At 33.1% G+C, this 25538-nt stretch overlaps 1 protein-coding gene across 3 annotated transcripts in view; it reads right to left on the reverse strand.

The window, feature by feature from the left end:
• LOC132552423 (centrosome and spindle pole-associated protein 1-like) overlaps positions 1 to 25538 on the reverse strand; it is an 83477-nt gene that overhangs the window by 43876 nt on the left and 14063 nt on the right. For 2 of the 3 annotated variants that reach the window (XM_060216594.1, XM_060216593.1), the window contains exons 5-14: positions 24261 to 24416; positions 20726 to 20779; positions 18641 to 18733; positions 18072 to 18164; positions 7026 to 7135; positions 6668 to 6743; positions 6368 to 6414; positions 4745 to 4847; positions 2864 to 2893; positions 1294 to 1362 (exon numbers count right to left, since the gene is read on the reverse strand). In XM_060216594.1, the coding sequence (XP_060072577.1) occupies positions 1294 to 1362; positions 2864 to 2893; positions 4745 to 4847; positions 6368 to 6414; positions 6668 to 6743; positions 7026 to 7135; positions 18072 to 18164; positions 18641 to 18733; positions 20726 to 20779; positions 24261 to 24416 (831 nt within the window). Of the gene's footprint in view, positions 1 to 1293; positions 1363 to 2863; positions 2894 to 4744; positions 4848 to 6367; positions 6415 to 6667; positions 6744 to 7025; positions 7136 to 10201; positions 10271 to 10929; positions 10984 to 13995; positions 14095 to 16433; positions 16557 to 18071; positions 18165 to 18640; positions 18734 to 20725; positions 20780 to 24260; positions 24417 to 25538 lie in introns of all 3 variants that reach the window. The other variant, XM_060216595.1, reaches the window with a different exon arrangement.

A 25538-nucleotide genomic window follows, 5' to 3' on the forward strand; every position in this document is an offset into this window, starting at 1 on the left:
TGTACTGTAGAACTTGTACGAATGGAATACAAACAGCCATTTTATTAAACGCAAATAAATATCAGAGCAAAAATTGAGTATCGAAAGAAATGTTAATGATCATAACCTCCCTTAAAATAGCAATGTTTTTCATAGAAGATGTCTTCAATGTGCTTTTTACATAACCTAAAATTATGTTGTTTTTTTAATTACAAATGTTCTTCACTTACATAAAGAAATGAAAATAAGAAGTTTGATAAAGCACATTATAGAATTGTATTTTTTTTTCAATAACCTATACCTTTTATTATGTTTCATAACACAAACAGACAATAAAATAGTAAGAAAGAAAAAATTGCAGAATATAACTTTAAATATGCGTGTTTTTCAAATATTAAAATATCTGTCATGGGGTTATGTCTTTATCTGTTATCAATAATAATTCATTTCACCTGTAATTAACATAAATTTATATAAGAATGATGACATGGAACTTGGGTATTGTTGGGTATTATAATCTTATGTGTATTGTATTCCAGTATTGTGACAAGTCGTTAATATGGGACATAATACCTGATTAAAACTAGGTCAGCAACAGAATATCTACCTTTTTTATATCTAAAGACTTCTAGAGATAGGTCATTAAGATTTAGATTAATTCCCAATCATGTGGGAAAGATACAATATTACCTAAATATAGATTAAGTTTTTGATATTTAGAATTACTCCTTAATAAACTGTAAGGTACCAAAGACACCATGACATGCATGCTGCCACTTTAGCCAACAAGATTCTGGATTTAAATAAATTTAGTTCGATGTAATTAAAGTTTAGGCCTATAGTGTAAACCTGACTAATGAAGTTATATGTATTTGTATCCATGTTAATAAATACATTTTGAATGTAAGATATCATGATTGATCATTTAACACGGTCATGCTTCTATGACAATCAAGCTGGAAAATCATGCAAATCAAAATTTATATACATTGTATTAACTGATAATTTATATGCCCATATTAAGGTGATATGCCTTACACACTGCAATTTAATCTACAATCTAGTTAGGGACTGTGCCCTTTTATTTTGGCAAGTGATAAAAAGCTTTGTCATGTATTTTGTTTGTGTGTTGTATACATAACAAAAATATAATATAAAGCAGTAATACAGATCTAAAATGTACATAACTTTCTAGAACTAGATGTTGGAAATGTTTACTGAAGCATGTGTGATGTCACTAACATACAGAATATACAGAACCACAAGAGAAGCTAAAGCCAGTACTAGGTCTACCACGTGCGGTGTCACCAATACCTCACTGTCTCTATGGCGATATCTAAAGTTCTCTTCAAGTTCTGAGTCAGACTTTGAATCCAAGTAAGCCTAGAATTAATCAAACCTTTTGTAAATGTCCTTTTCTGATAAAATATTCACAGGACATCAATATGGCCAAATATATAGTCTCCTTACAGCATCAACATGGCCACATGTATACAGTCTCCTTACAGCATCAACATGGCCACAACAGAGTACTGTATACAGTCTCCTTACGGCATCAATATGGCCACAACAGAGTACTGTATACAGTCTCCTTACAGCATCAACATGGCCACATGTATATAGTCTCCTTACAGCATCAACATGGCCACAACAGAGTACTGTATACAGTCTCCTTACAGCATCAATATGGCCACAACAGAGTACTGTATACAGTCTCCTTACAGCATCAACATGGCCACATGTAAACAGTCTCCTTACAGCATCAACAATGCCACAACAGAATACTGTAGATTCAAAATGCTTATAAGCAGCCTATCCAAATATTTGCTTGAGAAAAGGCAAATCTCTAGTATATGCAGTATTTGTCAATGCCATATAAACATACCAGAAAAACCTGAAATATGCAATCATAACTTCATAACACATTGTGTTTCTAAGTTGTTAGTTTCTTTGAAATAAAACCAAAGAAAAAAGAAAGAAATTATGTTAAAAAGTTATGAATTTGCCACTCAAAGAAAACAAGTGATTGCAACATGAACAAAGCATATGATGTTAATGATATTAAAATCTATTTCTTTTCAGACAAAAATTATCAAATGTCATTCTGTCCTTTGACCACTTAACATTACCAAACTGGCAAGTTTCATTATTTTCTCTAACACTGTGCACCACATAGTAGCTCAGAATATTGAAAAAGTTATAAAAAGATCCACAGAAAATTGAAAGAAGTTATTTCTGGACTAGATTCAAATGAACTGAGAAATGAAATATCAAGATAACATTCAAATGCAAAAATAAACAAAAGGTAATAACCAGTAAATAAAAACATCACGCCATGTTTATAAGTAAGGCCTATCACATTCATAAGGAACTGGTTAAAAACCGAGGGAGGAGACATAAAAAAGAGGTTCAAATGCTAACAAAAAAAAAAGTTAACAAACAAAGGGTAATAACTCTACACATTGTTGAAGCAATATGTTGTTCAGGAAACCGCAGTTTTATGTAATTGAGCTTAACTTTTAAACTGAAACTTATTATTGCAACTGAAAAAACTGATCTCCTGACAAAATTATGATTACAAAACAAATAAGGGGCATTAACTCTTCCAAATACAGTCAAATCAAACTGCTGTTCAGGGAAATGCAACACCATGTCATAATGATTTATTAAAATAACTTCGGTCTATGTGTGGGGTGTTGGTGGTGGGAATATCTCAATACCTCTAGACAAGTAAAAGATTATGTTGAATAATCAATAATTCTTATTCAGAAAAGTGTGTTGATATCATCTTGTTTTCATCACCATATATTGTAGTGCACAGTTTCAGAGAAAACATGTGAAGAGCAAGCCTCAATTTGGAATGAAAATGACACAAGGTACCTACCTTACGCTCTGGACCGCTTATCTTTTTGACCTTTAGTCGGTACAAAAAGGATACATACGAGCTTAGTATTTATCATGTTTAGGTTAAAAAATGATAATAAAAATCTTGAATTATGAAATTCATGTTTTATTATATACATATCAAGTGATTAAGTTTTTATTATTGATATTTAAACCTGGCACAATAACATTACATTTTTTACGAGGCTATTTTCTCAAAATTCCATTATAACACTTCCAAGATATTTTCTAAAAATAAAACGAAATAATAAAAATGATAAAATAACCCATAATATTTTCCAGATTTTAACATGCATTCTTTAAGAATATTACAACAAGAAATGAGGGGTAAAAAGGAATGCATTACAAGCTCCGGAGGCTAATAATGACAGCTATTTCTAACATGTATAAAACACGAGATTAATTAGAATGAGAATATTGCATCTCCTAAAGTACTCAAATGTTACCATCTCTTTAGGCGGAGTTATGTACACTACAGTTACATAACAAATATAATCAGTGATAAATAACAAGGAATGAACTATGTCGCAAAATTTTATAATATGATATGACTTACTGGTAATGCTATTTCCTACAGAAGTTTTTTCATAAAAATTTAAATAAACATGCACTTCAATAGTATTTTGGAGTGTGTGATGGAAATGCCACAGGTGTACAAACGAATGGTGATAACTGTCATTAACATGCAAACGCCAGAAACTAAAAGTGCATTTAAAACGAAAATGAACCACAACCTAAACGGCTAAGTTTGAAAACACTGTTGATATATATGCGTAAATTAGTTTAGCCTTAATCTTGTACCATCGATGGAAAAGCAAGGTATCATTGGGTGTATGGGACAACCCAATAATAAGCCACCTGTGACACTTAATTAACCTCTCGCGACAGTTATTGGTAAAATATGCACAGTATTTTTTCAGGTCTAATTACAGCTTGTTGCATAAATTATATTTTACATAAAATATTTAGTAGAAACGTCACAATCGGTAGTAACATGCATTCTTTAAGAATATTACAACAAGAAATGAGGGGTAACCTGCATAATGACAGATTTCTAACAGTAAATACACTGGAATATTGCCTAAAGTCTCAAATGTTACCATAAGGAGGCAGATACACCAAACAAATATGATCAGTGATAAATAACAAGGAATGCCTATGTCTGGGATTTCTTTATAATATGATATGACTTACTGGTAATGCTATTTCCTACAGAAGTTTTTTCATAAAAATTTAAATAAACATGCACTTCAATAGTATTTTGGAGTGTGTGAGAGTAGTGGAAACTGTTTAAATACTAAATTCCTGAACCCAATCTAAGCCACATATGCCCCTTAATCTTGCCTCAGTATATAATAAGTTACACTAATTAACTCATTTATTGGAATATCTAGGTCTAATTAATTATATTTTACATAAAATATTTAAGAGTAACGACGTTGAAGATATCTAACCTGCATTAGATCACAGAAATACACTGGTACCTAGTCTTACCATAAGGAGGCAGATAACTTACAGACAAACAGCACAGTTGTAATGACAGACAACAAGCACGATGAGCGAGGGTTATTATACAGATTTGAAGATTACAGACCAGCAGGAAATAGCAAGATAGATAGATGAAAAAGATGATTACAATGAGTAGATCAAGATCACAAAAAAGGTATTCAGATAATAGTTTTGTAATTTTTTTCTCCTTTTTTTACTTTTTTTTATAATGTAAAACATTTCCAATATACTGGTAATAATAATGATAAAGTCTAGACCATGGATGATTTCCCAGCACCAGATATATATATATAGGAATCTACCTATAACAACATCATCATGCATGGTCAGTTCCATATATAGAAAGCATTACCAATTTGGAATATTCCTGTTCTTTGGCTGCATCTGTTCTTAACCAATTATCATCGTCTAGGATGCCTCGTTCCTTTGCACGATCATTTTGGAATCTCACTCTCCTGATCATGTGAAATATAACATCATGACTACTCTGTGATAGACACATAAAACAGAAAAAAACTCTACAACTGATTTAACCACGTCTTATCTAGAAATCTGTTGGGTATTTCTTCAATTCCATTCAAAAAGTCTCAAGACAGATTTTATTAATAAAACATTTTCTTTATTTATTCTGTTTCTTAAATTGTATTGTTCTTCCTAATATTACAATAAATCAAATGATATTTTCATATTACCAAGTAGACAAATACTATTGAAATCAATGAAAATGTGCTATTGAGATGCTAAAGATTTTATTTATATACAAAAAACATAATTCTAAAATGTTGAAATAAAATAAATACCCAAATGTTTTCAGTTATAGGACATAGGTAAATCAGTAAATACCGATATATATCTACTTCTGTATGGTACAGCCTTCACTGTGTCACAATGTCAACAGATTACTGTACCTGGTGACAGCTAAGTATTGATGGTGTAACACATAGAAGGTTATACCTGTGGGTACAACATTCAGTACAACAAAAACATTTCCATGTGTCACAGGAGAACGTTATCAGTCCAACCATCTTGTTCAGATAATTACACAACTCCAAAACAAAAGAGAAATTTCAAAGAATTATTAAGCATGATCTTGAGGAAATACTACCAAATAATTACGGAGAAATCCAATGGAATCCTTTCACTACATCAATAAAAAATATAAAAAGATGTGAAAGATCTGACAAAATTTCCTGGTGTGACTTTGGCTATGTTTCCTGAAACAGAATATACTCTGGGTACACTGAATCTAACCACGTAAATCACAGCCACAGACAACCAAACAAACCATAAACATTCTCCTTAAAGAGACTCCTTCTGTTTCATTTTTGTTTTCAATGTAATGCATTATAAGTTAGTTTGACAATGCCTAAAAGGTTTTATAAAAAAATCCAATTTGTTGTTTGTTTGGTTGACAATGGCAGCAGAGGATGGTGTGTGTGGGGAAAAAGCCATAAATACATAAAGAGTTCAGGTGACACGAATGTGTCTTCATACCAAATCACGATAGTCTTGTTTGTCAGCAGACAATTTTTCTGATTTCTCATTCCTCTTACTCCTGAATAAAGAACTTGACATTTAAAGGAAGATCAGTGGTTACAGGTAAAATCAAGGGGAGATAATCCTGGTGTATTGAGGTAAATGGGATAAGTGTTAATAACTGATACTGCACAACACCATCTGATTAAAACACATATCATTATTTTTTTGGTATAGAAAACATGCAATGTAATGTCTGATAATGACTTATTTGACCCAAAAGATTGTAAACAACTTGTAAGTACATCATTTTGGTATTTATAATGGATTAATGAAAAGAATTTCATCATTCATTACCATAATCTATTGAGTAAAGACGATAAAGTTTATTGTCTAACAGGAATAATTTACATAACAAATCCATAATTCAGCCAACTGAAGTTATTTTACATATTACAGAAACATTAAGGTCGTATATATCACTAGTATGCTAACTAACCTCTGCTCATAATCTCGATCCAGGTCCCTCATCTTCACATCATCTATCTGTGTAAAGTTAAAACAGTTCAACATGAGAACTCAGAAACAGGAAGGAGATAAACTAACATGTGACAGAACTTTCATCTGAAGCAGCATTGCTTTGGCCAATTTTAATATCACTGAATAATTTAGTAGTTTGGAATTAATTTATACATAACAATAATTACTCTATAGTTCACACATTTATTGCTCTTCAACAGATCCATGTATATGTATACAATATTACAGACCAATAAAAGGGTCTACAGAAAGCACTTACCCCAATTCTATTGATGGCCCCCTCACTAGCGTAAGGTCTCATGCCCCTATTGTCACCATAAGGGTCCTCTTGTCTCCTAAATGGTGACATAATGTATATAGTTAGACACATCAGAAATTCTCTCTAATTCCTGTTGTGGTCATTTAATGTCGAAGTTCTGAACATTTAACAATGAAAACATTACAGTAGGGTTAGTTTTTACTTTCATAAAGATCATTTTCCACAATCATATCAATGTAAGGATTCTTTTCCAACTTCACAGTATCCCTACAAGCCTCTATCTTATTACACAAGCATCACAATATTATCACATTCGACCTTCTCAGTTCTGTAATCTGTTAGAAAACATTGACCCTACCTGTATTGTCGTTCTTCTCTGCGTTTCTTTTCCAGAATCTCATCATAGGTAGGGGTCTGCCATCCCCGTCTTGTTTCTGGGGGTGCATCCCGGGGGGTGCCTCGCCCCCTCTGTAACAAATAGGCCATGTTTTTAACTGAAGTGTTGAACAACAACAACTTCACTAAACTACTCTACACAGCGTCTAGAGGTACACAAGCGCTACATCAGATACATCCTCAGCTGACTATATCCTCCATTAGGTCTACAAGATAGATTGTAGTCTTGTGGACCAGCCCTCTGGATACCATGGAAATCTTATTCTTTACTAACAAAGTACTAATAAGTACACTTTTATACAAAGTATTCACAGAAATAATCCAGTAGTGGCTCATGAACTACAATTACATCATAGAAATATGGAGACACTTTGGGTATCACAAACGACACATTCCAAAACTCCTGGAACTTTTCTTTATCCTGTGAAGTATTCCCCAGGAATGTAGCGTTAGGTCACTGTTACATCTTTGCATCTAAGTCTAGCACCTACATTTTCTGACACAAACCTCTAAAATTCTATACAAGTAGTACATAACAACGACATATTTAGAAATGGCTGTCGTTTATCTGGGGTGATATTGACACATCAGACTTAAACCCTAAAACTAATACCTGTATACCGAGTCAGAACATTAAAACGCATCGAGGTCAACACAGGAGATTTAAATAAAAGTTTCATTTATTTATAACCCACCACTTAATGAATGGTATCGGTGTTGTTCTGTATCCAGACTATTTAACATGTTATCTGTGACATTCTATCTAATGTACTGGTACACATATACTCCAACATACCCCTACACTACACCACATATACTCCAACATACTCCTACACTACACCACATATACCCCAACATACCCCTACACTACACCATATATACCCCAACATACCCCTACACTACATTACATATACCCCAACATACCCCTACACTACACCATATATACCCCAACATACCCCTACACTACACCACATATACCCCAACATACCCCTACACAACACCACATATACCCCAACATACCCCTACACTACACCACATATACCCCAACATACCCCTACACTACACCACATATACTCCAACATACCCCTACACTACACCACATATACCCCAACATACCCCTACACTACACCATATATACCCCAACATATCCCTACACTACACCACATATACCCCAACATACCCCTACACTACACCACATATACCCCAGCATAACCCTTCACTATAATTATTTTTTTTAAGCTTTACCCTGCAGTCAATTGAACACTTAACAACAATGTTTTATTTTAATGTATGTAATTCCAATACGAAGTATATTTACAGATTTTAGAGACAACTACAGAACTCCCCCCTCTAAGATTATTACATTCCCTGTTCTGATGATATACTGGTACACCAAACATATAATACACTGTAATACAAAGTGTATATAAGTAATTAGGCATGACAAACATACATGTATAATTCTATCCTCGATTACAAATAGTATTAAATATTTAATTCTAAAGTTCAAATAAAATATTTCTTTAGGTCTTCAACTTAAATGAAACATCAATATACTTTTAAGGTACAACTAGAGGTACCCTGCACAGAATCTGCAGAAAAATGACACACATGCTAATAGGAATATGTGTACATGTATTTGTTTTAGATATAGATACAATGTGCATACTTTCTCTGCAAACTGCCATAGATTAAAAAATACCAGAAATAAAAAGGATTAGTAAAACCATAGTATGTGACTACCATCTATGTATAAAACTTGGTTAAAGCAACAACACATCAATCAAATGAAAACTTAAAAGTGAAACAAAAAGATATATCAGCTCAACTTTTGTAAATTTCTCAACTGCAATCAAATGTTTATCATTAAAATATTCACTGAATACCATGATAGTATTATCTATACATTTAATGAGGAGGTAACGTTTACTTATTTCTAAGAAATGGTTTACTAAAAGCCAATCTGATTAAAATGCAGATCCTAATTTTCATTCTGTTACTCTCCACATAAGATCTGACAACATCCTGTAAGGGGTCATGTTCTGGGGAACTCTTGCATTAGCCAATGAAATTAATGCTTACCAAATCTTTCAAGTAAATGAAGGTGAGCAGAAGAGCTCGTATAATCCTATTTGAAAATCATTTTGTCTCAATATGTCAACAAAAGCTGAAGTATATCTAGTTGTCAATCTGATTCTGATATCTTTTTCCCTCTCCTATATATGTGGTCAGTAATGAAGAGAGAATAATGATTTGAATTTTAATCACATTGATTGACCTGTTGTGACAAAATAAGTACTTTCTGTAGACAAAATCATCAATTATGACCATTCACCTTCAGAGAAGTACAGAGGGTACAAAGGTTATGAACCCTTATAGGGTGTTGTCTGATCCTAATATGTACAGAAATGGAAAGAGAATTTTGATCTGCACTTTTATCAGATTGACTAAAAGCAAATATAATTATTTAAACAATTAAAGATAGATTGTTTATTTATTTTGATTTCTGAATCATTGTCCATTACTAGAAGGAAGATTTAGATCAAACAGAACTGTGCATACTGGAGACAAAGATGAAGATAGGATATTTTTTGTGGTGTTAGTATAGATTTATCAGAAAAATAATTTGTTGATAATATATCTCTTGAGTCAGAAACTTGTATACTATTGTTTGTACTAAGTACTTGGAATTAGTGGTACATATGATATGGAACCACTTTTCTTGATAATCACAAAACCCCGACCATCACAAATACCACTACACATACAAATTATAACATCATATTTGGTATTAAATACAATGGTAAACATTGACTGACTCCAATCAATATTTATTCATTATTTATAAGCAATTTCCTTTAAACCATTAGTTAGATAGGATAGAGAATTTTATTTTCAGTGTTAAACTGATGTGTCTCAGGACCAAGCACATTGAATACTATAATTCTAATAAAAAAAAATGTCAAAATAAGTGATAACACAGCAGAAATCTAGAAACAAATAGAATGATACTATGTGCTGACTATTTAACTAAAATCAGACTACAGTGGATGTAGGTATAGATGGCGCTGTAATTATAAAAATTAGTGTAAACATAGTGGAATCACGCAGCAGCAATCAGCACTACACACTACTTACACCTCTGCCTTTCTGCTTTTTCAACATTTCATTGTATTCCCTATTTCTCTCCTCCTCTTTACGTCTTTTCTGTTACACCACAGAATGAATAGAGGTTAGAGTTTCATGTAAAAAACAAAATATTCTCAATCTACGACAATTATAGCAACTGTTTCTCTTGTTTACAACTTTTCTTTCTACTACAACATAATGGCTAAATATTTCTTTAACTCTGATTAATTTTTGTTCAGTTATTCCTGTCAATATGTACTGTATATCAAGTTATTGTCTTACATTTAACCCCTTTTTCCTTTTCAAAACGACGCTAGTGAGAGTTATCTCCCCTTCTATAGTTTTTTGCAAACTTTTCCAGAAAATCATTTCATCATTGCCAACTAAGTGTTACCGATACCAAGTATAGTATTAATGCAGAGTGTAACATTTCATAACTGTACTTCTAGATCATAAATATGCCCTCATGTTTGTTCTGTAAAAAGGAAATTTCAAGGTGTGGAAAAGTTTCACAGATTTGAATCCATAATTAAGTCAATATAATTTACACATGTATTACTGCAATAGAAAGCACTGCCATGACACAAAATAAAGTTAATGTATTTCTGCAGCAGTGCTACTGTGAAAACTGAAATATTGCAAATTATTTGATGTATGTGATTGTTTCCACATCCAAAAAATTTCATCTTTACAATAACGGCAGAAATGGAGAGAAAGCAGATGGTCAATGTTTGTACCTGAGCAGAGTTGGTCTTTAGGCCAGGCAGTGAGGCCTCAAATTTCTCCTGTTGCTGTAACGTGGAAATCACAATAAATATAATCATGCCAACATTCCAATATATAGTGGATGTGCTCTGAACATGTTTACATTGGTATATCATTATTTCTACCATTCATAAAAAACTTCCATTCAATTTCTATTAAAACCAATTGTTGACACATATCATTTCTTCATTATCTGCTAAGCTTGCTGTCATAATTTTTCAGCATATGTTTGACCACTGTTAATAGGAATTATAATCTGTGTACCAAACATTCTGTTGAACTGCCATATTTCTTTACAATCCTAAGGATTTCACCAAATAAGATTTTGTTCTATCCTAAAAGTCATCCTACAGCATGTTAACTAGTGATGTACGTACTGATAACTTCCTTCTTATAAAAAAAATTTAATTCAATTTTGTTAGACACCATCCTTTTTACCTCTGAAAGTTACAAATTGATTGGTGTTTGACGTAACTCAACTCATTAATGATGATATCAAGGTAAGCGTGCCTGTGAAATGGGTTTATTCCAAACTCTGACCTAGATATAAGTCGTCATACTGTGTATGTTTTATATCCTGTCTTTACCCATGTAAGACAACCTATATTGTATAATATATCAAACAAAACAACACCCATTAACTAGATGTGATAAAAAGCACTATGTGAGTAAACTTTAATGTGTTGTACCAACTAACAATGTATTGTGTCTATATAAAAGATACATCACAACAGTTATATAACAGTGTCAGTGACATGGAAGAATTAAAACTGTGTGTAACAATGAATTTATATAGGAACAAAATCATTACTGTGTATAGACAAACAATGATGAAATAATCATCAATATTCAAATCCATCTGACACATCAACCACAAATCTTTATTTTGTACACATGTTTCTCAGAGTGTACCATTTCTAATTACCCCATAAGTATCCTTAACCTGGTTCATATAATACTGTCCTCATACTTATATACACTGTAACCTGAAGATATTTCTTCCCTAATGACAAAATATTTATTTTTCACTCTCTAGTTCCCCAGGGCAATTTTAATACAAAAATATGCAGGCCTAAATGTATAAGTACTCAATGTATACAGAAACATACTTCTTATAACAGGCGACCTAAAATTGTTATAGACTTAATTAAAGTGTTTAAATACTTGTCTATAAACAAACACAAACATGCTTCAACAGGCGACCTCAGTACCATTGTCAGAAATAAGACCAACATATACAATTACAAACTTAAGACAAAAGAACAATACATTTCTAATGTTAAAATCTGATCCATTTTGACTTATATATTTCTCTCATAATAGATGGTTCAAAGTTTTATATATAGCATACTTGTTTGTATCTAAGTTGAGATGTCATCAAACAATTCATTTTTAGTTCACAGATGTCATCAAACAATTAATGTTTTAGTTCAGATCAAAATAAATATGTTATAGTTTGATACATAATGTAAGACTTTTGCCAGTACATATTAGGATCTTACTGAATACATGTACTTTGATACATAACGTAAGACTTTTGCCAGTACATATTAAGATCTTACTGTATACATGTGCTTTGATACATAACATTAGACTTTTGCCAGCACATATTAGGATCTTACCGTATACATGTGCTTTGATACATAACGTAAGACTTTTGCCAGCACATGTTAAGATCTTACCATATACCCGGTACATGTGCTTTGATACATAACGTACGACTTTTGCCAGTACATGTTAAGATCTTACCATATACATGTGCTTTGATACATAACGTAAGACTTTTGCCAGCACATGTTAAGATCTTACCATATACATGTGCTTTGATACATAACGTAAGACTTTTGCCAGCACATGTTAAGATCTTACCATATACATGTGCTTTGATACATAATGTAAGATTTTTGCCAGCACATGTAAAGATCTTACTGAAAAAATGTGCTCATTCATTCTTCCACTTGAGTTTTAGTATAGACTACATGACTTGTTACATTTGAGTAAATTTAAGAAGTCACTATAAACGAGATGTCAAATTCACAGTGTGGAAAGGATTTGATTTCTTAGTAATGTATTCATAATACAATGTGTTTATCAAAGCTAATTTTGTTTAGTATAGATGTCATAACATACTTTTTTACAAAAAACGTCAACATTTAGTTTCTTTTAATAAAGATGTCAACATAAAGTTTCGAGGGTAAGGGTATAAGGGTGTAAACATTTAGTTTCTTTTAATAAAGATGTCAACATAAAGTTTCGAGGGTAAGGGTATAAGGGTGTAAACATTTAGTTTCTTTTAATAAAGATGTCAACATAAAGTTTCGAGGGTAAGGGTATAAGGGTGTAAACATTTAGTTTCTTTTAATAAAGATGTCAACATAAAGTTTCGAGGGTAAGGGTATAAGGGTGTAAACATTTAGTTTCTTTTAATAAAGATGTCAACATAAAGTTTCGAGGGTAAGGGTATAAGGGTGTAAACATTTAGTTTCTTTTAATAAAGATGTCAACATAAAGTTTCGAGGGTAAGGGTATAAGGGTGTAAACATTTAGTTTCTTTTAATAAAGATGTCAACATAAAGTTTCGAGGGTAAGGGTATAAGGGTGTAAACATTTAGTTAGTTTAGTAGAATATTTCGTTTTTCTCAGAAGAAATATGTCAGCATTTCGTTTTTAACTAAATATGTCTGATAAATCCACTCTTAAATTCTATATAGAGATGTCAACATTTAGTTTCTCAGTAGAGATGTCAGCATTCTTTTTTTTTTATTTAAAATGTCAACATTTAGTTTCTTTGTAAATATGTCAAAATTCAGCTTCTTAGTAAAGATGTCAACTTTGAGTTTCTTAGTAAAGATGTCAACATAGAGTTTTTTCATGAAGATGTTAAGATTCATTTCTCATGAAAAATCTACTCTATATCTTACGCAAAAATGTCATTCTATTTCATTGTTTAGTAATGACTGATCAATTAGTTCATTAGAAAGGATGCCGTTTAGTTTGTTGTCTCAGCCTGAAGACGGTTTTAGTAGGATACTGTGTACCTTTTGTTTACGGCGAGGTGTAGGTCGAGGTGGTTGGGATCTACCCTCAAGGTCTAACCTAGGAACCTCCTCATTTGACGGTGAATTCCTTCCGTGCCTCTGTGTTCAGGTATATTTAAAACCAAAATATTCTAAATACCTAGCAAATCTATATATTTACTACTCGAAAACAAGTCTAATCTACCAATTTAACTACATTGCTGATGATTTTATAATCTGCCATGTTGGAACATTTGAAATCAAGATTTTCTTTCCTTATCCCTACTGTTTTCTTTCTTTACACTTATTTACAATTAATTTTCAAAATTAAACTCTCAGAATAAAATATTTTATTTCTGAATTCAAATACCATACAGTTTATTGAACATCTTTAACATTTTGTTTTCTCTGAAATTAAACCTTAAATGGTAAATCTAATTACAGCAATAAATGAATGGAAAAGTTTCCAGCATAAGAGACAGAACACAGACTCACTACAGCTATTAGTAAATCAGATCCTCAAGTGCTATACAAGTTACAACACCTTAAAAGGATGGGAGTTGATAACTACATGTATGTATTAGTTGATTTTTATCATTCATTTATAGTAACGATAGGTATTATAATACTAAATTACAAATATTATATATACCTATCTTTTCCTTTAACTGGATAACAATTAAATCTATTTTTTAAATTGAAAAATTGTTGAAATTGAAACAATCCTTTGATTTGTGAATGTCATTTTGACAAATTTTGCTCACTGAAGTTATTAAGTTTTTTACTATGTGTAACATTTCTTCTACGTTTCACCATTAAGCTAAGTGGGGTTAGTAAGTGTGTATCTATTTACAGGTTGCACTGTTTATCACAGGATTATCAACAACATAATATCTATCTGTTTAACGTCAAATCAAACTTACAGTACAAGTATACGGTCCTTACTACCAAAGTCAACGGTCAGTCAGTAGAAAATTCATTCCATGTGAAACAGAATCAAAATATCCCAAAACAATGTCGGAGAAACAATCACATACATGGCCATGCTAGTTTTACCTACAAAGTAGCTTCTGTCTATACACGTACTGCACTGAACTATTTTAACAAGATCAGTACTATCCATAGAACGCCAATCAAGCATTTAAATGGCTTTGAACCAACACAATGATTGAGCACTGAAGACAGAATTTATATCACCACAATTTATTTACCTCAATATCATCACAAAAAAAAAACAAACAAAAGAGGCCTAAAGTCATTATCTGTTGGAGTATCTAATATTATATCCACACTATGTAAAAATAAACAGTCATGAAAACATAGAGAGTGGTCTCCCTTTATTCCATGCAACAATTTGCAGCTTTTTTAGGAGTGTGTTTACACACCATTAAGACACAGATTATATTGCATGAATACAATACTGAAGCAATATATATTTAGTTTATAAAATTCTTAATCAGTTCTACATCAACTTTGATCTGAACTTTATACACATACATGTCAACATGTCTCAAGAAATACTTACAAAAACATAACTTGTGTTTTCTCCAAGAAATCTATCCATGTGTAGCTGTATATATATTATCCTCCCCTATTTATTTATTGGTCCAGAAATCCTTAACCCATCTTAAACAACACTGCACAGATAACTGAGAGGTTTCCATCACTAATGGTAACTGCACAGACCAACATTAAGTAGCCTCAACCACAGATCAGAAGGTAGTTGGACCAATATACCCAGCACCAGGTCTTCATCAATGACTGATATTTGCTGTGATGACCAGAGAGTGGATGTAGAACTATGACCACAACAAACTGACCAATACACACAATCAATGAGTGAATATCATGCACATTATACATGAACTACCTGAACACCTAGATCTATTTCACTCATCTATAATTCACCACCACATCTTCACCACCGGTTACTATTGGTGACTTCAGTACCCCTGGGTACATAGTTCAATGGATTTATCTTGTAATGGACCTACAGCCCAACTATTTTGATTTAATGAAGTACAGCCTTTATGGTTGATACAGATATGTAAAGAGACCTGTTATAAGCATGGACTTCAGTACACAAGTATATGAAGGAATGACCACAATGTAAGGCTTTATACATAACCACAAAATAGCACATAGCACAATGAGAAAATCAATATATTTTCATACATTTTCACAATAAAATACCTGTAAGGATGAGACAAGTCAAACATGTATTATAGCCGCTGAATCCAAAAGGTTGATTTCCTATTGTCAGAATTCTAGCAATTCAAACAATGTATTCTAGATTTCACTCCTCCACAGAACAAATCCTTTTCAGTGTCAACATTCCAGTATGAAGTCTGACAATAAGCTGTGATACATTATGAAGCGACAGTTTTTGGTTACCAGTCAGATGTCAGGAAAAATAAACAGCTGTTATATATTTATGATGACCAAGATACATTACTTACAGATACTGGACGTTCCCTTTCCCTGGGCAGAGGAGGGCGCCTATCCGCAGATTTGGATCTTTCATTCTCTTTATTTCTCAAAAATTCATTGTATTCGTCATTTCTTTCCACCCTTTTCCGCATCTAAATCATATAAATGTTTAAGACTGACTAAGATGTTACCTGATATCAGGGTTAAGGTTCTCATTGCGTTTATTTATCTTGAAGGTGTTGCTCCTGAAGAACTCCCATCCTTTTTTTTAACCACTTCATACTGTGGGATACAGAGTGTTAGTCAAAAACAGAACCCAATCCGCAGTCCTCAGCAGCTTTTAAATATTAGTAGCCACTCATTCACCAAACTTCTGAAAGCTTTTTATTGTTCAGTTTACAATACAGATATATCTTGTCAATCAAACTTAAACCAAAATATAATTTTACACAAATGCATACAGCATAGTGACTTATATGTTTAAAATGATTTGTAAAAATTTCACCAAACAATAATATTACGAAAGTAGTGATACTGAACAAGTCTGTCGTCAAAAGTTTAATGACACTGAGTGTTATACATCTTGCACATGTCCAGCACAGCTATTGCTCACAAAACTACACACTGTAATAAATCTTGAATAAACGACAAACATTAATGATATCAAAACAAACATACAGTTAAACAATTACACAGTTGCCACAACCAAATGTTTCATAAAACCATTCCTCTGCACCCAGTGCATCACGATAAACAGATTACAAAGAACTACTGGCTAGTCAGACAAGGACTGCTGCTAGCTATAACGTATCACTTGTAGGTGTTGATTTAATGAAATATACAATCAACTATTGATTGTTTAATTATATTATAGTTTTTTAGATTTTTTTTCAATATGACAAAAACTGAACAGTGAATCTAAACACATTATAGTACTTGTACATTGTGCATGAAAGCACAATTGAGAAACAAATAAAAGAATTTAGGGAAATTGAATTAAACACTGAGAATTGGGAAAAAATGTAAATGAAACTTATTTAGAGTCTACATAAAATTAGAGAAAGAAGTAAGGTCATCATAATGTATATATATGAATTAATAATATAAAAAAAAAGAAGAAAAAAAACCCAGTAAAATGTCTATCGTATATTGTGCATACTACTTGTAGATGTTTGAAGACAAATTCAAGATATTTTACACTACACTTTTGTGAAAAATCTTTATAGAGCTTTCCTATCACCAAGCAATGCCATAAACACAAAACTTTTTCAGTCTTTACGCAAAAGTCTCATTTGTTGTAAAATGAGATATCTTAAATAGTAAAGACTGAAAAACAGGCTTCTCAACACTAAATATTGAATACTGAATGTCAACAGCTACTAAAGTAAGACATATTCGAAACTCAAGTTAGCAATCAACCACAGATATATGTGTATATATCTACTGCAATTGAGCAAACAAGGCAAATATGGCTGCTGGCTGCATAGTCGAGTGATATCCCTTCTCATCTACTGAAGTTTCACAGAAAATCAGACATTTCATAAGAATAATTTCCAGTATGATACTGAAAACACAAAATGGTTTTCATGTTCTTTTCAAGAAATAAATTTTGAGCAAGGGACATAACTCTTAGAGAATGGCACATGAAGCCATGCACAGAAACTTACGGAGTATGGTTTAACGTCATTATAGTCTTTTGGACGTTCAAACCACTCCATCGACCAGCTTCTTGGCGAATCAAATGATAAGTTCAGTTGGTCCTAAAGCACAAAGGCATATGCCAATTACCAAGAGTTTCCAATTTTCAGCATGAATCTTTATATATTTGCTGATACATTAGCTATTTTTGGAATGAGATTCATTTAAAGCATCTCTGCCTTTACATTGGAGAGTAACCATCCTGCCTACTATCAGATAAGTATAAGATATTTTTAGATTTATTTTTCCACTGCCCTTTGATGAAACTAAATATGTTCTATTGTAAAAGCAAAACCTTTCAGAAAAACACTGTTAAACAAAAATACAAAAAAAAAAAAAAAAAGGAGAAAGAAAGTAAACATAAACATGTTAGAATAAACTCATTTTCATATATATATGAAGAAGGCAGAACATGTAGCGGGTGTGTAATTATAATATGGAGTCTAAAATACAGTGTATAGTGATTGTTACCGCTGAAGAATGAAGATACCATAATAACTCTTACAGACCCACTACATGTTACCGACTTAAATGTTACCTGCTCATTCTGTGCCGCTGACTGCCCTGGGAGTCCTCCACTGAAACTCTCTGGACCGGAATCCTCAAACCGAGCTTGTGTCCGAGGTGGTGTCTGAAAAAGTGCCATCATCACATTGATGTAGTTCACACAGAAATCTCTCAACAGATTCTTAGCTGTCAGAAACTCAAACAATAATTTCCCTGAAAGAACACGGTGTTGTTAACTCTTTTGATATGTTACAGAGGTCTTGTCAATAGTTACACCTCAATGTCAATAACCTTCATTTTGTATAGATCTCTCAATTTTGTAAAGAAGAATACAATATCTTTTTTTATTAATTAAAATATAACTGTTTCTGTATGACATAATGAGTAAAGTATAGCTAGTTGTAATTAAATAAAACAATTAACTTCTCAGGTCACTAATCACACAATCACGGTGCCATTACCTTGTTCACAAATGTAAAGTACTAAGTACTAATAAACACTGCCAATTACATGTGTCAAAGTGTTGTTATGTGGTATACTGTGACATTCAACCACACATAATACATACAAGTGCACATAATACATACAAGTGCACATAATACATACAAGTGAGTTTTGGTCACAGAGAGAAGTTATATCTTAGTACTCTCTACTATCCCACATATTATGTATTCATTTTATATAATGTAATTCTCAAAGAGATGTTTCCGTCCTTTTAGTCCATTTAAAAAAAAAATATGATTGGAATTAAGATATATTGATTAACCATAGGTTCCAACTGCTTAATGTTGATACTATCATAAAACATTACTGACATCCCTCTAAAGTGGCTGAAGAGTTGGTTCTAAATATCAAATCTAAGTGTAAGTGATGGTTACTTGTCACAGACACCAAACATACAACAGTCTTCATCTTTAAAAAGAAAGATTTGAATTCTGAGTCCATGTGACAAAAACTAAACGTGTAAAATGTAGACAGTGTATTTGGGAGTGACATACAACATTTAGAATTAAATAGTGTGCTATTATTTCACCTCAGAACAAAATCTATACATCCATTTGATGCTGTCTATAAATACATTGTAGGCAGCATGACATTACAAACAGCAATATGGTGGCCAGTGTCAGTATGGCATGTGTTCATTTAATTTAGTGTACAAGAATGACTTAAGAAGACATTGCATACTCTTATCAGCAATATTCAGGTGAAGTGTGCAGTATCAAAGAGGAGAAAAGAGTGGTCATGCCACACAGAAACACACAAAAACCTACAGAGTTATAGTCGGGCCGAGGAGGGCGGCCACGGACTGGTCTAGGGTCCTGTGGACAGAAGTTAAATCTGACATAACAACACAGAAAACTATCTACCACATAAAATAGCATCATGGACTTTTTACTTCATCATTTCAAATTCTATTTCATTATAAACACTCACATGTGCTAATTGCTAACACAAAAATATTACCAAAAAATGTTACTAAGGATCAATTCATTTTATCAGAAAAGGATCATTCAATTGCCTTTCAATGACAAAATAAATTTTATATTATCTACAAAATGTACATATTCCAAATTTGGCACAATCAAATTTTAGTCCATAAATTTCCATTTACTGAAGCAGAAATATAAACAATATACAAAAAATCTTGATGATTTCAGTGTGGAAAATGTGCAAATAAAAATGTTACTTAAATACTTAACAGTAATCAAACCCGGTGCTGGACATAAAATACCATACCTAAACTTAAGAATTTAAAAGCTATGAAAAACCATATCTAGATACATATATAATGTTAGAAAGTGCTGATAAGGTATTGGGAAAAAGTTGAATATTTGATATAACATGAAAGACAGCAGAAATAGTCATTTTTAAACGGTATTCATAACATACACTGAGAACAAACTCCAAAGTGCAATGTAATTAAATAACTGAAACAAGCATATAATATGGCACAGAAAGTACAAGGCTGCAGATAACAGGCCAGATATAAAACATTGCTGCTGAAGACAAAACAATCAGGGTCAAAAGGCTACATCTAAAACAAGTTGATGAGAAACATCTAGCTTTGGTATATTGTAGATGTCACAACATGCAATTCATGCTATAAACCTGTTACCTCTGTGTATCGTGTGCCCTTTTCAGAGGATGGTCGACGGGGCTTGCCTCCTCTCTGAAATTTGTCATAGTCTTTCAGTTGAACATAAGCTTGATCACTACATTTTTGCATAATGAGACCATTAAGTGATGCTTTCTACCAGTCCACCAAACCTAGCTATACCAAACACTGACAAACCTAGCTATACCAAACACTGATAAACCTAGCTATACCAAACACTGACAAACCTAGCTATACCAAACACTTATAAACCCAGCTATACCAAACACTGACAAACCTAGCTATACCAAACACTGATAAACCCAGCTATACCAAACACTGACAAACCTAGCTATACTAGACACTTATAAACCCAGCTATACCAAACACTGACAAACCTAGCTATACCAAACACTGACTTATAAACCCAGCTATACCAAACACTGACAAACCTAGCTATACCAAACACTGATAAACCCAGCTATACCAAACACTGACAAACCTAGCTATACCAAACACTTATAAACCCAGCTATACCAACACTGACAAACCTAGCTATACCAAACACTGACAAACCCAGCTATATCAAACAGACAAACCTAGCTATACCAAACACTGACAAACCTAGCTATACCAAACACTAACAGACCCTTCTATACCAAACACTGACAGACCTAGCTATACCAAACACTGACAGACCTTGCTATACCAAACACTGACAAACCCAGCTATACCAAACACTTACAAACCCAGCTATATCAAAAAGACAAACCTAGCTATACCAAACACTGATAAACCCAGCTATACCAAACACTGACAAACCTAGCTATACCAAACACTGACAAACCTAACTATACCAAACACTGACAAACCTAGCTATACCAAACAATGACAAACCCAGCTATATCAAACAGACAAACCTAGCTATACCAAACAATGACAGACCTAACTATACCAAACACTGACAAACCTAGCTATATCAAACACTTACAAACCCAGCTATATCAAAAAGACAAACCTAGCTATACCAAACACTGATAAACCCAGCTATACCAAACACTGACAAACCTAGCTATACCAAACACTGACAAACCTAACTATACCAAACACTGACAAACCTAGCTATACCAAACACTGACAAACCTAACTATACCAAACACTGACAAACCTAGCTATACCAAACACTGACAGACCTAACTATACCAAACACTGACAAACCTAGCTATACCAAACACTGACAGACCTAGCTATACCAAACACTGACAAACCTAGCTATACCAAACACTGACAGACCCAGCTATACCAAACACTGACAAACCCAGCTATATCAAACACTGACAAACCTAGCTATACCAAACACTGACAGACCCAGCTATACCAAACACTGACAAACCTAGCTACAAAGCTGGTGCTACCATTTGACAATAGATGTCTGGTAATTGGTTTTATTTACCTAAGAACTTTTCAAACATCAGATGATTATATTAGTTCCTTTTCTATTCCTTTATCTCCTCATACATGTATGCCATGAAACTAAGCTCTTATAAGGTCTACATCATCCATGTTTGACTGTTCTACTTCGATACTAATATTTATCACATGATTGCCTTGTTATTAAGTGACCTGTGTAATATTTTTGCGTATTTTAAGTCACTTTTGATACTAAAATGACGTTCCATATTCACAGATGATATGAGACCATACATACATAGTGGTCATAACATTAAGTCTGATGTAGAAATGCCAATTTTCTACTAAATTTGCTCAAAAATGATCATGTGTTTCCAACCACCTGTAACAACCCATATAGCTCAGGAAACACCTGTAACAACCCATATAGCTCAGGAAACACCTGTAACAACCCATATATCTCAGGAAACACCTGTAACATCCCTTATATATCAGGAAACACCTGTAAAAACCCATATATATCAGGAAACTCTGGTAACACCCTATATATCTCAGGAAACACCTGTAACAACCCATATATCTCAGGAAACACCTGTAAAATCCCATATATCTCAGGAAAAACCTGTAACAACCCATATAGCTCAGGAAACACCTGTAACATCCCATATAGCTCAGGAAACACCTGTAACAACCCATATAGCTCAGGAAACACCTGTAACAACCCATATAGCTCAGGAAACACCTGTAACAACCCATATAGCTCAGGAAACACCTGTAACAACCCATATAGCTCAGGAAACACCTGTAACAACCCATATAGCTCAGGAAACACCTGTAACAACCCATATAGCTCAGGAAACTCCTGTAACAACCCATATATCTCAAACAACATAACTTACATATAGCTTATTTGTAAATCTGTAACAAACCATATATCTCAAACTAACTTAACATAACATATAGCTTATTTGTAAATCTGGCCGTAACAACCCATACTATCCCAAACAACATAACTTACTAGCTTATTTGTAAATCTGGCCATTCAACCCTCACTATCCCAAACAACATAACTTACTAGCTTCTTTGTAAATCTGGCCGTTCAACCCTCACTATCCCAAACAACATAACTTACTAGCTTATTTGTAAATCTGGCCATTCAACCCTCACTATCCCAAACAACATAACTTACTAGCTTATTTGTAAATCTGGCCGTTCAACCCTCACTATCCCAAACAACATAACTTACTAGCTTATTAGTAAATCTGACTTTTCATTATTCGTTTTACTGATGAAATACAGCTTTCTAACTTATTTGAAACTCTTAACTGTGCATCCTTAGTTCTACTGATGAAATATTGCTTTCTAATTTATTTGTAAATCTGACTGTTTCACCTTAGCTCTACTGATGAAGTATAGGACACCAGCATGTTTGTAAATCTGACTGTTTCACCTTAGCTCTACTGATGAAGTATAGGACATCAGCATGTTTGTAAATCTGACTGTTCATTCTTAGCTTGACTGATGAAATATAGCTTTCTAACTTATTTGTAAATCTAACTGTTTCACCTTAGCTCTACTGATGAAGTATAGGACACTAGGCTGTTTTAAATGTGACTGATCCATCTTAGCTTTACTGTTTAAGTATAGCATACTATGGTACACAGTGAGGTATTAGCCACACAGGGGGTTATCCCCCTTTACCTCTGATCTTGTAGTTTCGTAGGCTTCTGCATATGATTTGGTCATGTCAAGTATAGCCTCTGCTTGCTGAAATAACAGGTGGATCAGTAGGTTGTATGCATAACTCACGACGACAATCAGGTGATGATTAAAAATAAGTTTCTATATCACCTATATTGTCACTGTACAGATATGCATGGCATTGCTTATAGCAAATGTACCATAACTAAAGTATCAAGACTTTTTTTTAAGCAAACTGGGTTGAAAGTAGGTCACTGCTATCTACCATGTTAATTGTAGAATTGGATTCATGTTTCAGACTCTGCATACCAGTATCTGTACATAAGTAATGCCCTAATATGTGGTCTTATTTAAGGTCACATTCAACAGTACCTCCATCCTTTCTCGACTCTCTGGTGTGCACACCAACTCCATCTTTAGTACTGAATACTCTAAGAAGTCTTACCTCTGTTAGGAGCTGGTTGTATTCTTTCTTCCGTTCATCGTTCAGTTTGTTGCTACGCTGCTGTTGTTCTACCCCTAGTTTATTCAGGAGACCACCAGGAGTGATAGGGCGTCCCTCATCCTTCTCTCTTTTCAACCTTCTCCCTGTATTCTGTTTCTGCAAGCAAACAGTGGATATATTCATGACTATTTGCAAAAGAGGAAATATCTAAAATCTGTGGAAATTTCCATTTTCATATTACTTTCTTTAAGAATCTTAAACATGTACAAACATAAATAGTGCATCACAAACCAAAATAAATACCAGATACACATAATGTATGTATGTAGTCTGATCTTTAGATAATCCTCGGTGAGTATCCAAAAAACAGAAGTATAATACCATGTGTATCACATTAAAAAATAAACCAGGCGTGGAAACAACCTCTGTGCTTCACCAGAAATAGTAACTTAATAAAACAGAGATTCAATACAAACATTTATATCTCATGGGTATCAGTGCAGCATTAACTGAAACGAATGTGAACATTAAATGAACATAAATATTGTCTAAAAAACCAAGCAAAGTGATGATTCCATCTCAACAAAAATGTACATGAAATGATATAAAACATGTATGGTATCAGCATACACAATGTTGTGTAAGTAAATTCAGTATGAAGGCTTCTTCTATAGCAGATAACCATTTTTACACAAATTAGTACAATAATCAACTGCAAAGAAGTAAGGATAAATTAGAATACAACAGTACATTAGTACATAAAATTTATTTTAGTCAATGATTCAAGGATTAGACTAAAGAGAAAAGAATTCAAATGTCATCAAAATTGTTCCATGCATTAGTTGAACATGATTAGTAGGCCCTGGAAAACAGCTAGATTCCGCACTGTATATTACTATCCCTTATGTCAAAAATAAAACTTAGAACAAATTTTGAATTTGAATTTAAAGGAACACAAATCAATTGACAAAGTCATCTGTTTTGAAAAATGAATTGGCAGTAATATTCTATTCAAGGCATCAACTTCTATTAATCAATATACCAAAAAGGTACATAATTATAAAAGGGACATAACTCTGTTGACCATGACCTACATGACCACTGGATAGTGTACAATGATAACTAGATATATTAGGGCTATACATGCAGTATCGTGCATGTCTACCTGTTCTTCCTCTACCTGTTCCACCTCGTTATCATCAGGTGTGACATTATCGTTACACTCCCCAGAGTTATTGGTGGATACTATATGTACAGGCACAGCGTCCTTGAGTGTCT

The sequence above is a fragment of the Ylistrum balloti genome, unplaced genomic scaffold, assembly GCF_031769215.1.
Source record: "Ylistrum balloti isolate Yb309-2 unplaced genomic scaffold, AGI_CSIRO_Ybal_v1 Utg370248, whole genome shotgun sequence".
In the NCBI taxonomy this organism is placed as follows: domain Eukaryota; kingdom Metazoa; phylum Mollusca; class Bivalvia; order Pectinida; family Pectinidae; genus Ylistrum; species Ylistrum balloti.